The sequence below is a fragment of the Rhodnius prolixus genome, unplaced genomic scaffold (assembly GCF_049639745.1).
Source record: "Rhodnius prolixus isolate KJV_2025 unplaced genomic scaffold, Rpr scaffold_11, whole genome shotgun sequence".
Taxonomy (NCBI): domain Eukaryota; kingdom Metazoa; phylum Arthropoda; class Insecta; order Hemiptera; family Reduviidae; genus Rhodnius; species Rhodnius prolixus.
The window spans coordinates 17,446,240-17,462,168 of record NW_027411625.1 but is presented as its reverse complement, the minus strand read 5'-3'; the positions used below and the strand labels follow the sequence as shown (position 1 = coordinate 17,462,168).

Here is a 15,929-nt window from a genome sequence, read left to right as displayed (position 1 = left end):
GTGAGAGAATCACTAACTTATTTTGTACTGATGCCACGTCAAGTGGCATAGTTTTGCCTATTTTTTCAGTCAGGCTTTACGTTTAACTACCAATTAGGTGTCGTGGACGGAGGCGACTAGCAATCATACTTAACTACTAAGTTCTCATGCTAAACACACAATAAAACCTAAGTCCAGTATCACAGTACCACAATAGCTAGCCTTGTAGGTCTCACTTCTAAGACTCGGCTACCGTGACGCTTACGTTAATGTATTAAGGAGGTTGTGGTAGTACATCACGCTTGCCTGACAATATAAATTTGTTTGTATTATTGAGAACTTTGAGAGTTGGATTAAAAGAAAGTGGTTGATTTCATAACAGATTTTTATTTTATTTTGTTATATCTGTGAATACTTGGGAATAGGAAATAATTACTAAATAATTATTAGAAAAACTGAAAAATTAAAAATACAAAAAATTATAGCAGTAAAAGAGATGTTCAACTTTTTCTTGTACAGATTTGTTTTTTTTTCGATATTTATTTACTAGAATTGGCTTAACATTGAAAACATGAATTTCGCAATTAAGTAGCTGGCCATATCAGGAAAATTTTACAAAAAGTAATAACATTTTAAAAACTAAAGCAAAACATAAAAGTGAATACAAAAGAAATATATTGGACATTAACTTGTTTTCACAAAATTTTGTAAACAAATAGTTCCTTAAAAAAACTTACTATCAGAATTTCACATACAATTATGAAATGGTTAATTTCATTGTATTAATTAATTATATAATTTCTAATAACTGAAATTTTCATTAGATCTAAAAAAAATCTTTTTTTTTTTGTTATATTAATACTGCTTAATTTCCAACACTTAAAATTATTAAATACTTAGGTAAAGAAAAAAACACAAAAATGCCTTTTGAACAAATTAGCACCCAGCTTGTGTGGAGTTCACAAGCGTTCCCTTTATACAAAGCATCTTAGCAATATTTTTCCTTTTTTTTCTTATTACTTTCTCTCCCTTAAGTCCGAAAATGTATTTATTTATTCGCTTTTATTTAAAGTGTTTAAATAAACAACCCTTATACAACTGTCCTACCGGACAGTTTTAAAACGTTTTTATGGTCCGAGTGTACTCCCGAACGGTCGCCGTCAGTGGATAAATGAATCCCAGGTTATTTAGGTCAGCACTAAGAATTTGCGGATGACATTGTATTAATAGTGAAAAAAGCAAAGTTAGATGCAAGAAACAATAGATTATGTAGCTTGATGAAGGTACGGCGAGAGAAATGCATCTGAACCTCACTGAAAGTGAAACGTTTGATAAAATGAAAAGGTGATTCCCTGTGCAAGGATATGAAGTGACAGTTTGAAATCGAAGGCGAAGATATCCCTGATCCGGCGAAGGTTACATAAACATTTACAGTGCGCTATGACTACAGAAAAAAGGTGGACTTTACAGGAATGCTACCTATCCAAGCACAAGTAAAGGCGCAGCATTAGCCGTTGTATTACGCAAGATCGTACACCTAAACAGCCCATTAGTAAATTGGAGACATAAACTTTTGTCAAAATATCCATCTCGCATAGTATTGAATTTGCATTCAAATTTATAAACTTCTGGTCAATTGGGGAGGATAGGAGACATGTGACATTTCCGGGAGCTATCCAGAATTCCAAGTCTTTCATGAATTCCGGTCCTTATTGCCGACAAGATAGGGTGATTTCAAAAATGTTAGAATATATGTTCAGAGAAGCTCAGGAAGTTATTGGGTGGATTTGAAAAAGACATCAAGCCCGGCCTCTGTTATGATTCGGCCAGGTTACCAGGGCACAACAGAAATTCCATTTTTTTTTTTTTTTTAAAGTAGGAGTTTTAAGTCAATGATCTTTTATTTATATTTCTTCTTCAAAAGAATCTTTCGAGTGCTTAAGCAAAATTCGGCACCTACTGTCACAAGCCGAAATCCAGCCACTGGAAAATCCCCACCACTGGTGGTACCATTTCGGAAAAAGGAAATCTTGGAGCTAAGAAAAAATACATCATTAAGTTACAGCCAAGATTTTTCAAAATTCTTTTAGCAGGTGCAAAATATTCACATAATTGGATCTGCAATGCTTGACAATCTTAGGGATTTCACCCTCATAGCATGATTTTGTTTTTAAGATTGCAAACGATTTCTGTTTTTTGTCTATCCTGAAGAGACTGAATCATCAGGTTTGTGAAAAGTTATTTATTTCACTTCCTGATGATTCAATAAAATTCAGAATAAAAAATTCAGGATAAAATCCAAAACTGGTTAGGATCACAAGAAACAGGTACGCTGATCATGACGGTTGGTTTCACTGATTCAGCCATTGTTTGAACGTCAAGTACCTTGTTTTCTTTATAAGATAATAATTCTGCTAAAAATCGGAAAGTTACGTCTGCGATAAGTAAACTTAAAATAGAAATATCAGCTCGTGAACAGTTGCCGATTTTTTAACTAAAAAATTAGCACTTTTTTTAACTAAGCAAAACTTTTTCTACATAATTCGGATGTAAATACATCATAATAATTTAATAAATACCTCATAATAATCTAATATTCTTTAGTGTTTCTGTATACATATTCTGTCTGCTTCAAACAGTTCTAGTAGAGCTTTTTTAGAGTATCAAGACTGTGTTTTACGATATATTATTAGTTTCGATGTCACTACTGGGAAAATACAGTACAACAGGTGGTGCTTTTGTTGATTTTAACTTGAAGGGGAAATTGTTCATGTCATCTACTGAATGACGATTGTTTAAAAAAGTATCTTTTTGTAACAATTAAGGACTTACGAACCTTTAAGCACTCTAGAAAAAAAAAGGCTCAGAGCTGCCATCATGTACTTCACGAGGAACCACCTGCAGAAGCCGCTATCCGCTACCTCTTTTTATGACAATGATAAAATGAGGATATATAATGCATAAGCCTATTCCTCCACACTTAGCAGCCAGAAGAATGAAACTTGCCGAAATTGTCTTTAAACACCCGTTTGAAAGCACTTCTTAAAAAAAAAGTGAACATGCTTAAGTAGAAAATTTACTGGCGAACTCATGAGATGAGTGATTATTGTTTGTAACACGATTAAACAACACCTTCAGTTGCAGAAAAAAAAAAGTTAATTTAAGAAAATGTCGATGAGGTTTTCGGATCTGCAAGGAGGTAGTCATTTATTATTTACCATTCTTTCTTTAGGATTTTCATAAATTTCGACCTTTACTAATAACTACTCGAAAAAAGTTAATCTTTATTAGATTCCAAAAAAGTTTTATTCTAACATGATAAAAAACCTCCCGCCAGACTAAAGGAAAAAACTTGAAGGAACCTCTTGTTATACCCAACTATAGTTGATTCACTTCTGTCTGAATACCATCTGTCCTTCTAAAAAGCCATACTGTTTATGTGAGAAAATTTAATATTTTCACAGATGCTGTTATCACAGTTCGGAATTTTTTTAAAAAGTCAAAGAACCGAATCAACGAGGAACCCAACCTACAATGTCAACAAACCCGACAATGAATAGAGAAAGCATTGTAATAGTTTTCACCTACAAGTAAAACTTCCACTAAACTAGTTTAAAAAAAACATATTTTTAGGTGTAATTATTTTTTATTTCAGTTCAACATTGAAGAAAAAAAAAAAATAATAAAAAAAATGCGACACATTTAATTACATTCAACATATGTTTGTAATTTTATTCATTTCCAATTCTTGTATTTTAAAAAATACTTGCTGTAAAAAAATTTTTTTTTACATAAAATAAGAAATTTTACATTTTTTTTTTTTACAAATCATAGACAAAAACAAATTTCTAAAAATAAATAAAATAAAATAACGAACCCAAACAAAAGTTAAATAAATAAATAAATACAAATCTAGAGTAGTTAATAAACACAGACATTAAAACTTTTAATAACGCCTCTTTTTTGCATTACAAAGCGTTCCAATTAAAAAACGGGTGCAATTTTATTGCTATTTAATAAACAAATTTTAAATAAACAAGAAATTCTGAAAACTGGAAAAGAATACTGTACCAAAAAATAATACTTTTTAAACATCTAAATTTTAAAAAAAGGAACCTAACAATAAACAAATGTAACCAAAATATAGCATTTTTCAAATAAATTAATAGTCAACTCTGCAACATTGAGCACTAAAATCTACTTTTGATGAACTTAAATTGGTTTAGATCTAAACTATTCAATACTTGGACTGTAGCGCAGTCAATCAGTTATGTTCACATTTAGAAACTTTTGAGGTACTAATCCAAAATTTTATCCTAAACCTTCTTGATGATTTTGATGGGGGGGGGGGGGAGGACGATCAACTAGTTTCGTTTCACATAATCTGTTGTGTTTGCGACGGTATTGAGCTTTTTGATGTCACTTCGCGTAACATGTACCTTTTCGTTTTTTCTCCCTAATTTATACACCGAACTTTACATATCCATCAAGTTCGCTAAGTTTTCATAATCATCAGAGCGTAAGCGTTGTTGGTAAACAATAAGGGAAAGGATTCGCTCAGCGATTAGCGTACTGGATTCCCATACGGCGATGCCGGTTCAAATCCAGCTGCTGACCCTTAGACTTTCTCTTCCTGGAAGCTTCTTACAGCACACTGGTCATAGACAGTTTTGTCAGTGCACAGAAAAAAGCTCTGGGCGCCACTGATCTTGGAAGTTGAGTTGAAGTGCCTTACATTGCAAAATAAAAATAACAATAATCGAAAACTAAGGTTATGTTGCTTTGTATGTTTCCCATTTACGATTGAATACTCCTAGCATTTCTAAACTTAAAACTGCATTTAAATAGTTAAACCTGGTTTCAGAACTGTCCATGTACTGATGAATTATTTATTTTTGCCAATTTGAGGAACGTTTTATTTTATTAAATTCCTTCACGCTAAATCGATTTGGAGAATATAATTTTATTCACAACGGAAAACTATAATATTAAAATTGTACTTCTTTTTTTATTCTAATCTGTTTTCACACGTAGTACATCATTGTATCAAAACAGATCCACTAAAAAACACACATCTGTGCTGAAAACTTACTAAAATAATGTTCAGAACCAGCAAAACGAACCTCTTGCAACATTGCCTATAAATCCTACATGTTTCTCTAAAAATAAAGCAAATAAATGAATAAGCAAGAGTAGTGCGAGACGGTAACTTAAGTGAAGTCAAAATATCTGCTAAACTTCTGCTACCTCTAGATCTAAATCTACCTCTGATGATGGATGAAAGTCCGAAACTGGTCAGGAATATAAAAAATATGCATGCAACAACGGATAAAATCAAAGATAATAAATAAATAAATAAGAACAAATGGATGAGTTAGGATATTTTGGAAGGAGTAGAAAGGAAAAGAGAAGCGCACAGGAAATGGCTAAGTTCAAAAAAAGAAACAGAAGGGAATATGTGAATTTCAAAAAGGATTTAAATAAGAAAATAAGAGCTCTGAAAAAGGAAGAATGGGAAAGAACCTGCGCTGGAATTAACAGTCGTCTAGGATTTAGCAAAAGGAATATTGGGAGGTGTTAAAGAATTTGAGAGATAACACAAAAAGTCAAATAAATGTAGAGCTAATCAGAGTGGAGGAATGGTTTGAATATTTCAATGGGTTGCTAAAGGAAGAAAGAGCTCAGTTTATGTTTGAAGATGCACTGATGGAGTCCGAGGAGAGTACAATTTTGGAGGAGGTGGGAGAGGTAGTAGAACAAGGGAAAAATGGGAAATCCACGGGTCCTTGTGTAATACATATGGAGCTATTGAAGTATGGGGCAATAAGGTTAATACCCTGCTGACAAAATGGTTATATTCTATATTTAAGGGACAAAATATTCCGCAAGAAATGAAAGTAGGGCATCTTATATAAAATTTTAAAAGGGAGATCGGAATGTATGTACGAATTATAGGGGAATTTGTGTCATAAATTCTGTTATGAAAGAGCTTAGCCGGCTAATTAAGGATCGTATAGAATACAAGTTTAAGACCTCATTCAGTGTGGCTTTACAGCTGGTAGATCAAGCATTGATCAGATCTTTACGCTCCGACTTCTGTTAGAGAAGCGTATTGATAAAGACATCCCTACAAAATTGCTTTTCATAGACCTTAAAAAGGTCCCAGGTCACAGGTCATATTGTACCTGTACATAGTGCACCCAGGTCACAGCTGCGCTCTTCAAACATCCTGGTATCAGTGAATCTGTAACCCGCATTACGAAGAAATTTATGATGAGAATGGATGCGCGGTAAGAGTGGGCACGAGGATCTCTGAATATTTTCCCACAAGCAAAGGAATTCTTCATGGTTGTTGGAAGTCACTGTTTAAGATTTACCTCGACATGAGTTTGAAGGAGTGGACTAGGAAGTGCAGCAAAATGGGAATTCAGATCGGAGAAGGATTATACCTCTCTAACCTACTCTTCGCTGATGATCAGGTTCTGATTGCACAAGATGAGGAAGATATCAATTATACGAGTATGCTGAGGAAGCTAAAGGAAGAATATGCAAAGTGGAGTCTAGAAATCAATTTTATCAAAACCGAATATATGACGGGAAACAGATTTGACGAAACCGAATATATGACGGCCAACTCTGGACTATTAGTAAGAAATTACAGAAAAAAATAGCGGCGTCAGAAATGGATTTCTGGAGACGATCGGCCAGGAAATCTCGCACTGAAAGAAGAAGAAACTCTAAGAAGAATTGTAGAGAGAAAAAAATCAGTGCTAGAAGAGATTGATCGCAGGAAACTTGGTTGGTTTGGCCATCTGAAGAGAATGCCAGATAGCAGAGTTTCCAAAGCATTGCTAGAATGGAACCCACCAGGCCGCCGAAAAAGAGGTAGAAATATTAATTTTCCACCAGAAATACACGTTTTGTGAAGTCCTCTGACTGCAAAAAATTTTATTTGTGACGCAAAGAACAAAAAAAATAATAATTGAAGATTTTAAAAAATGTAGTGCAATGTAATGGTTGAGTGAATCAAAATACATTTATTTTATCATCAAATAAAAGCAATCATCACATCATGATAATATACCCCGTACGCCAGACTTCTTGACCTATGATTATGGTAAGAATAACTTGCCAGTGTGTTGGTCTAATGGTCAAGAGCGTGGCTTCGTAAATAAGAGATCCTCAGTTCGAATCTCACGTATGCAGTCATTCACATTCTTAATACTTTTTTAATAAAATGTAGTCATACGCGGGATTCGAACTGGGGATCTTCCTCTTACAAAGCTACGAACTTGACCACTAGACCAACACCCGACCATCCTTGGCAAGATATTCTTACCGTAATCATAGGTCAAGAAGTCCTTGCATTCGGGGTACATTAACATGATGTGATGGTTGCTTTTATTTGATGACAAAACAAGTTTATCCTGATTCACCCACAACCATTACATTACACTACATTTTTTTTAAATCTTCAATTATTATTATTTTTGTTCTTTGCGTCACAAATAACATTTTTTTCAGTCAGAGGACCTCCCAAAAGGTGTATTTCTAGTGGAAAATTAGTATTGAAAACCGATCATGAATAGATAATTTTGTAACTTTGATCTTAAATAACTCGACAAATAAAGGATATCGATACGGGATTAACGCCATTTTTCATAATTTTTTATGTAGTTTTCATAATCATTGTCAAAACCAGTGGTCCTCATGAAACCCCTATCAGTTTCCTAACATTTTCTCAAATATTTCAGAGAGTTTAATTTTTTTTTTTTTTAATGCAATTTGTAAAAATTGACTACTGGTCCATCTAAAAGAGTTTTCAATGAATTGAACAACTTGATAAACTAACACTGTTGAGTGCTCGTGAACACGTTTACTTGCAAAACAAACGTAATTTCTCATACGAAGATAAAAGGAATTCTGGAAAGTGATATACCGTTTGAAAGCCCATTAAACAAGGAAACTTTTGTAAAAAGTGCCAGCATCTAGGTCGGATAATGATCACGTAAGGGCCTAATGAATTTTCTTAAAAATTTCGATTACTTTTGTTTTTCCAGCATCCGGAGGAAGATTGAGGCTGTTCGGAGAATTACTTATGCTTCGAAATGGTGTCAATTTTTAGAAAATTTATCTGTCTTTCTAATATTGTCGTCAGAATCGAATTCGGACTAATAAGAAGATCATAATCTAAAACAAACATTGATAATGCTGAGAAGGACTTGTACGGAATATTCTTGACTGTACGGTTTCAAGTTAAATTGCCTGGTTAACTTTAATATGATTCGTCTCTGGGGATCCGGCGTCGAACACATTAATGTTATTATTGCAAAAAAGTAATGATTTTAGAAAAAAAAATTAAAGTGACCACTCAAGAACAGTGAAAATTATGAAATTGGCCAATACTTCATTGAACTTCACTTTAGATGAACCATACACAGTAGGCCTATGGGCATTACTTACTGGTTCACCCTGTATACTATTTTGCCTGTATGTATAGTTGTAGGCACTTAATTCTTTCCTATTATCAGCACCTTCTGCATCTCCGTTGGTCTGAACGTAAGTATATCTATCAGAATGTATGTAGCTGCACTTACGGATTTAACTACGAAACTTGGTTGGAGTAGATTCTTTTACAACAACAATAAACTCAAGTTATATGAGTATCAGTAACAAAGTAACGGTCAATGTCAAGAGACGTTAGACCTTCTACTGGCAGTTTTTTTTAGGTAGAACGTTGCATTCCAGAAGTTTCCATGAAGGGAAACGTTTTTATACGGAAAAAAAGGTTAAATGTTTTTAAATAGGTTAAAAAAAGCAGGAGAGCTTGAATTGGACGGAAAGAAGATTAATTTTAGTTTTATTTTCTAAATTCAATGCTCCACCTTAACATTAATGTGTTCGACGCCGGATCCCCAGAGACGAATCATATTAAAGTTAACCAGGCAATTTAACTTGAAACCGTACAGTCAAGAATATTCCGTACAAGTCCTTCTCAGCATTATCAATGTTTGTTTTAGATTATGATCTTTTTATTAGTAGTCTTTTTAAGATCATTCACATAAAACATACTAAGATCAGGATTTATGTATATCTTGTTTAACTGGTTGTTTCAAGAAAATAAGCATATAAGAAATATGATGTTATCACATTAGGCAAACAGAAATATGTTTTCTTGATGTTTATGTGTGATACAGAACTGATAAACACTTTTAAGACGATCTGTTTTGTTAGTTTTAAATATTTCTCCTTATGGAGTTATTTCCTTGTGTTTATGACCGATTTTTATTCTAATATTATTAATTCCATGAGATTAGATTATTGCTGGCCGATGGACTGATGGTTTTGTATTTTAACCAAGAACAAGGCCGGTAACCTACAATTTTTTAGGAAGTTATTATTATTAATTGTGACTGATCCAAAACCAATGTGAGGGCATTAAAAAAAAATTATTAATTATTCAATCGGAAAAATGGGAATTATTCATTTATTTACAATTAAGTTCTTTATTATTTCATTAATAATTTAATGAATAATCTATCTTCCTTAAATGTTGACAAAAATATGCGAGCATAAACTTTTAAAATCTCTTTCTTTACAACTTTGGTTATACAAACACGGTTATAGAGATTACATTTTTACCTTAATCTTGATAAGACGATACAAATATGTTTTAGGCCTCCCCCTAAACCCTATTGCCGGTAAAAAAACTAATATGAAAAATTGCCTGAGTTGAAATTAAACTACACCAATTTCTGTCGAATTATTTTTTCAGCAGCTCCGTCATGATACTTGTAAAATAGCATAGAGCCAGACCTAATTTTATCCAGAATGCTATGACTAATAAAAATGAATAAAATAATACGTTAAAACTAGAAACTGAAACTACATAAAATAAATAAATAACTACGGAGGAGGTAAAATGTATTTTAAATACTTTTTTCCACCGTACTTTAAAACGAATAAATAAGTTAAACCATTGGAACAATCCCAAGCCAACCATTCAGTTTTTTTTTTTGTAAATACTACTTAATTTTTATTTGATTTTTTGGTTGTTCGTAAATGAAACTGTAGTCATGTGTAACTATTTTATTCAAGACCAGCGTTTGTTAGGAGTGACACAACAAAAAAACAATTTAAGTTATTTCTGAATAACTTTATAACGAATTACTGTTCTTGGCTTCTTTCTGTAGAAGAAAAGAGTGCTCATTATGTTTTATTGATATTAAAATTAAATTTTGGCAAGAAATTAGGTCCTTTAGCAAGATGTTCAAAGAATGACATGTGCTGGAAAGGATTTAGGCAGAATCTACTTGTACATATCGTGTTGAAAATTGAACAAAACAATGAACTTACTCGCTCGCTTAGTCTGAAAATATCTATGCAGACAAATAACACTTTCCTGAAATAATTTTCGTGAGACATTGAAAATACAAAATCCCCATTCAGTAAAGTCGCACTTCAGATGAGGTAGTTAGTGCTAACTTAAAGGTTTGTTGCGACTTTTTATTTTTGAGACTTTCTGTTTAAACACACACATTAAAAACTTTATGTATTAAATAACACATTTCTTTGCTCAAAAAAAAAAAAAAATTAATAAATAAAAAATAAAATAAATTAAACAAGAAAATAAATAATAAAAAAAAATTAGAAAACAATCGCAATACTTCCACTCTAAATATTTCAATTGATTGAAAAATGCCATATTTAATGCTTAAAAGAAAAAAAAAAATAGGAACCAAAAGATTGCCAAATTGCCAAAATAAAAATATAATACAATATAAGTCAAATTGTTCGCAAAAAATTAAAATATATAAAAAAAATAAATTACTAATAAAACTGTATTACCATACCTATTTAACAAAAATAGACCTGGCACAGACAAGAGTTTTTTTTTACTTAGTAACTTTGTAGACCTCGAATACTACATAACCATTTTTTAATACCTCAGATAACGGTGAGTTTTTTTTTAAAAAAAAATAATATTAAAAATATGGGGTGTTACCAAATTTCCCCAAAAAGATTCTCGAGTTATTTCTACACACCCTTTGGTAGAAACTTTTAAAAGTTTCGACCCAATTTTTGTTTTCCTAAAACTTAATGTTTGAAAATGCCCTTCTTTGACTATTTCTAATTTTACATGTAAAAATTACTAAAATTTTAAATGCCACAATTCACTTTTGATTTTTTATTGTTTTTAAACTTCATTAAAAATGAAAATAAAATAAAAAACTATTGTTTTATCGTTCATGAAGCAGGAAGGCCGAATGCATGGTCGCCTTTAGACTGACAGTTGACGGTACTGAAGGCAGTGAACAATTTAAGTTCTTGTTGACCGAAAAAAGCTTGTAAAAACAGAAGCTTCATGATTTAAAGAAGGAAAAATGAGAGTGACGCCTACTTCTGCCGCTCCTTCATTTCCTGAGATCCTTAAAAGACCTTCTTCCCTAACTAGAAAATATTCTTCCAGAATTCTAGAAAATATCAGCATCAATTTAAGGATTAAAGCGGAACGCACAGAATTTATTGCCTTTAGCGAACCCTGACTGTCGGGAACTGCTAAAAATCCGTTATTAAAAATAAACGAAAATGAATAAATAAAGAATTAGCACAGAACTCACGTTCTGTAGAAAGAACAGCGTGCAAAGAAACATCTTTAAAAGATCTTCAGCGACAGATTAAACCACAGTTCCACAACTTACTACTTAAAGCCAATCTATTAAAACATCCGACACCTAAGTCACAGGCGAAGCAAGTGTTAATTTACCCTCTTTGTTGACCGGGCGCGTGCGTAGTAATAGTAATGGGCATTCATTATTCGAACCTGTTTGGTAAATATAAAACATGAGAATTCTTATTTGTAATTCATTTACAAGTTCTACCTGTAATAAATTATTTAAACCTGTTAGGTATAATTAAGATATTTTAACAGAAAATATTCTATAAAATGGAAGGACTAAGGACAAATTAAATCGTGCATCCCAAACCAACCTTTGTTTCATTATGATTCAAACCTTATCTCATTAAAGCGCATTTAAAGTATTAAATTACTTAATTGCTATATGTAATCGTTTCTTCCCTAATATTAATTAAGGGATACCAGTATGAGAAAAAAAAAAAAAAAAAAAAATTAGTAAATACGAGCCTTTAGGCAAATATCATGGAAGCTTGAACTTGGCAAATAACAATAATCAAGAATTTAAAACAAAAAGCAAAATACAGAGAATAAGTTAATTTTGTTGTTTTTATTTATTAATTTAAATCATAAATTCTTATTTGCAGAGAAATACAAACATTTAGGCAATTCAATAGGCTTAAAATAATTGTTTTGAGAGAATATTAATACTCTTATCATTAAGATATATATATTGTATATATATATACCTCTTTCTGTTGAAACTAAAAACAGTGATAAGTATAGCGTAAGAAACTTCAATAATTATAAAGCTAAAGCAACTTTCAATTCTGTTATTTGAGGAAAAAATAAAAATAAGAGATCTTTTAATTTGTATGCTACTCGTTCATCCATGAGTTATGGCCTTTACCTATTTGGTTAATGTGTACATTTTTAATCATTATACGAACTCACTGGAGTAACGACTAAACTTTTTATGTTTTTACAAATCTACCGTTTGACATTTTTACTCTCACTTCCTTTGAATAAATGGTTAAAAACTGTCTTGATAAATTATATTTAAATCTCTTTCCAGCAGAAAAGCCCAAATATTTTACTCACTGTCAGCTACATGAATCATTTTTATCTAAAATGAAATCCCTTTATTTAATTTTGGATAATTTTGTAGCACTTTTCATTTTTTAAGTACATCCGTGACAGGCACACCGAAACTATTCAAATGCATCAGCAAATAAGTTAAACTCTCTACACTAACAGATTAATCTACCTCTGATGACGAATGAAAGTCCGAAACCGGTCAAACCCAACACTGCGGACCTAACAACATTTTTAACTTAGAAAATAAATGTCCAAAATGAGGTGATAATTTTAAAAAAGATAATGTGAGAAGAAAATAGTTCAGATTTTCTAAATTACGAAAATACAGTTGGTTAAAAAAAGGTTTAATTTGGTTAAAAAGAGTTTATTAAAAGAGATTTAATACTGAGTTCGAATAGAGAATAAAGGATAGCAACTATTTCATTTAATAGCTACAAACAAAACCATGCCCATCAAGTGGCATCATCTTAAGATTCTGCTGCCCAGAAGACATGAATTTTAAGGGGTTGCAAAAGGCCTTCCGCTCAGTGTAATGTAAATTCTGAAGTAATTTAATTTCTAGAAATTACAAACAATAACAAAACAAAAATAAAATATAAACAAACGGAACAAATAATTTTATAATTTGAGTTGAGATTCCACAATTTATTCAAGAATTTATTTAAATAAATTAAGAATTTCTATGAATTTTCTATCATTATTTTTAAAGCATCTGCACTTTATTTACCTCTTTTTTTGTTTTTTTATTTTCCAGTGTAACATTGTTAATGTGTACAAAGTGTTTTCTTATTTGATTTCATATTTACTTTAATAATTTTATTTACTGTAAAAAGCCTATTTTTATTTTATTTTTATTATTTTAAAATACTTTGTGCCGCTTCAAACAGGCGTATATCTTCCTTTAGGCATGTAGAATATTTGTCCTTTAGCCAATCTTCTACCGAGTTCCTTCAACAGCAGGCTTTTCTCTTTTTGTATTTTCTTTAAGATACCTTTGTTTTCCTGGGCACGTCTTGACAGATATGGAAGTACTTCGTTGACCGGCCCGTAAGGGATATATTTATAAGCGGAATAACCAGCTTGACCTGAAACATGATAAAAATTTAATAAATCTGGTATGACCATTCACACGACTATAATTATTGCTTAACTGACAAATTTGCAAATAAGGATTTTTTTTTTTACCGCCAATACGTTGGTATGGAACTGTTATTCTATAATTGTTATGCCATTTAGTAAGTGCGTAGGATACGTTATATTCTCCGCCACATATAAGCGCCAATACTAAGCTTGGCAAGTATGGTTTTAATTATTGAGGTAAACATGTCCACCACAATAATTCTCTTTGAAAAATATCTATCTATTTGAAATATATAATCTTATTGTTTATTTTATTTTTTTTTAAATGTCATACAAAAGAGATAAATTGGAATTTAAAGCAATTAGGCATTCCAAAGTTTCATGCAAATTGCTGCGAATCAGTTTCTAGAAAATTTCAGCAATCTTTTTTTTAAAAATTTAATTTAACAGATTTCCTTAAAGTACCCCGTACGAGGGAGTGGATTAGCCACTTCTTCAGGGAACTTGGCGTCCCTGCGGAATCCCAGCCTAATATAGACTTGAGCAACATACGCTGTAACACCCCAATACATTTACACGGGGCATAGTGGTGGCATACCCCCTCTGCTAATCCTTGCTTCTATCCCTCCTTTGATTCTGTCTATCCCTTTCCCTTTGTGAGGTAGTGTGGTGGAGGAAGACTGAACAACAGACGGTCATCAAGGCTCTAATCAGAGACTGGTCTGCCTGTTGGTCCTTAGCAGTGCCCCTACTGCCTGGGAATCACCAAGCGTGCAGTTCGTGTGACTCTCAGAGGCTGGATCTGGTGAGAACTGGGCGAAGTGTCCTGGGGTTAAAACAGCAAGACCTTAGCTGTGTAAACAAAGAGCCAAAGTGACTCTGTGCTTGGGCAGAAATCAGATTACTCTGATCATAGGCCTACTCCACAGGACATGGTAGGTTCAGGAAGTATCTGTTAAAGATGGGGCTTATTAGCTTGGGACCGTTGCGAAGATTGTGTCAGGAAGAGGAGGAAACGATCTCTCTCTTGTTCGATTGCGTTGTAATCAATTGGTTGCGCTATGAAACCTTTGGATCTTTGAGGCCAAAGCAGATAATAGCGCTTAAAAGAACTAGTAGAGAAAGCCCTCAACCTCTTTAGTAGGGGAGGTTTCGTTTACTAGGTTCAAAGGGGAAGGCACAATTAGGCTTTTTTTTTGGCTGCGGTGCCAAGGCGCGTAGGTTCCGTCACTATCATTAATCTTAATCTTCTTCAAATATGGAATTCTAATAATACTATTGATTCCCCTAAAAATTACGTGGTTGGTAGATCTATAAATTATACCCAAGTTGCATTTTAGTGGGATGCTTATACTTAATCACTCTTTCCTGAAATAATGTGCCAAATAAATGTGATAAGCCTTTCTATTTGCATAACGGTTCAAGAAAATTGTTAGTCATGCACTTCCGATTGACGTACTTCAATCAATACCATGGAATTAACGCGGACGTTAACTCTGAATAGTATGAACTCAGAACTGCACATTTGAAATTATTATTATTTTATTCACTGCCAAAATACAAAATTGCATAACAGTGGAGCTCGACCCACTATAAATCATACATTGAGCAAAACATTTATAATTAATATGAATTCTTTAAAAGGACTTATTAAAACTATTTATTTTAACATTAAAATATTCAAATATTTAAAATATAATAATAATGCATCTGGAAGGCCGATAAATCCCTGCAAAAGCTCATCTTTCAATGCAGAATACAGAGGGCACACAAGATAGAAGTGCGACAGATCGTCTAACTCTTAAATTGCATAACTGGCATACATTTTTAGGGTTAAATATATATTTCTTCCCTAGGACATAAAGTGTTGGATATTTTTTAGATGCCAGCCGTACTTGTAAGAGCAATTTAATTTTAGCCAGGTGCACCTTCAGTGAGAGATGTGTCCCGTCAATTAACAAGGGGCAAAACATGTCTATAGTGCAAATTATAGGCAGCATTGAGAGCAGTATCAATATCCCGACTTAAGCAGTTATTTGTACATTTCTTAAACATATTTTCCATATTTCCCTTTAAAAGATCAGGATCCTGAGCCTGCCATATATTTTGAGCCCCTATAGAAACGAGGGAATTAAAT

At 32.5% G+C, this 15,929-nt stretch overlaps 1 protein-coding gene across 3 annotated transcripts in view; it reads right to left on the bottom strand.

Annotated features, from left to right (window-relative positions):
* Window positions 1–346: 346 nt before the first annotated feature.
* Window positions 347–15,929, bottom strand: part of slgA (proline dehydrogenase slgA) — a 62,679-nt gene continuing 47,096 nt past the window's right edge. For 2 of the 3 annotated variants that reach the window (XM_074138824.1, XM_074138825.1), the window contains one exon: window positions 347–13,797. In XM_074138824.1, the coding sequence (XP_073994925.1) occupies window positions 13,592–13,797 (206 nt within the window). In that variant the 3' untranslated portion in view covers window positions 347–13,591. The remainder of the gene's footprint in view (window positions 13,798–15,929) is intronic. The other variant, XR_012461519.1, reaches the window with a different exon arrangement.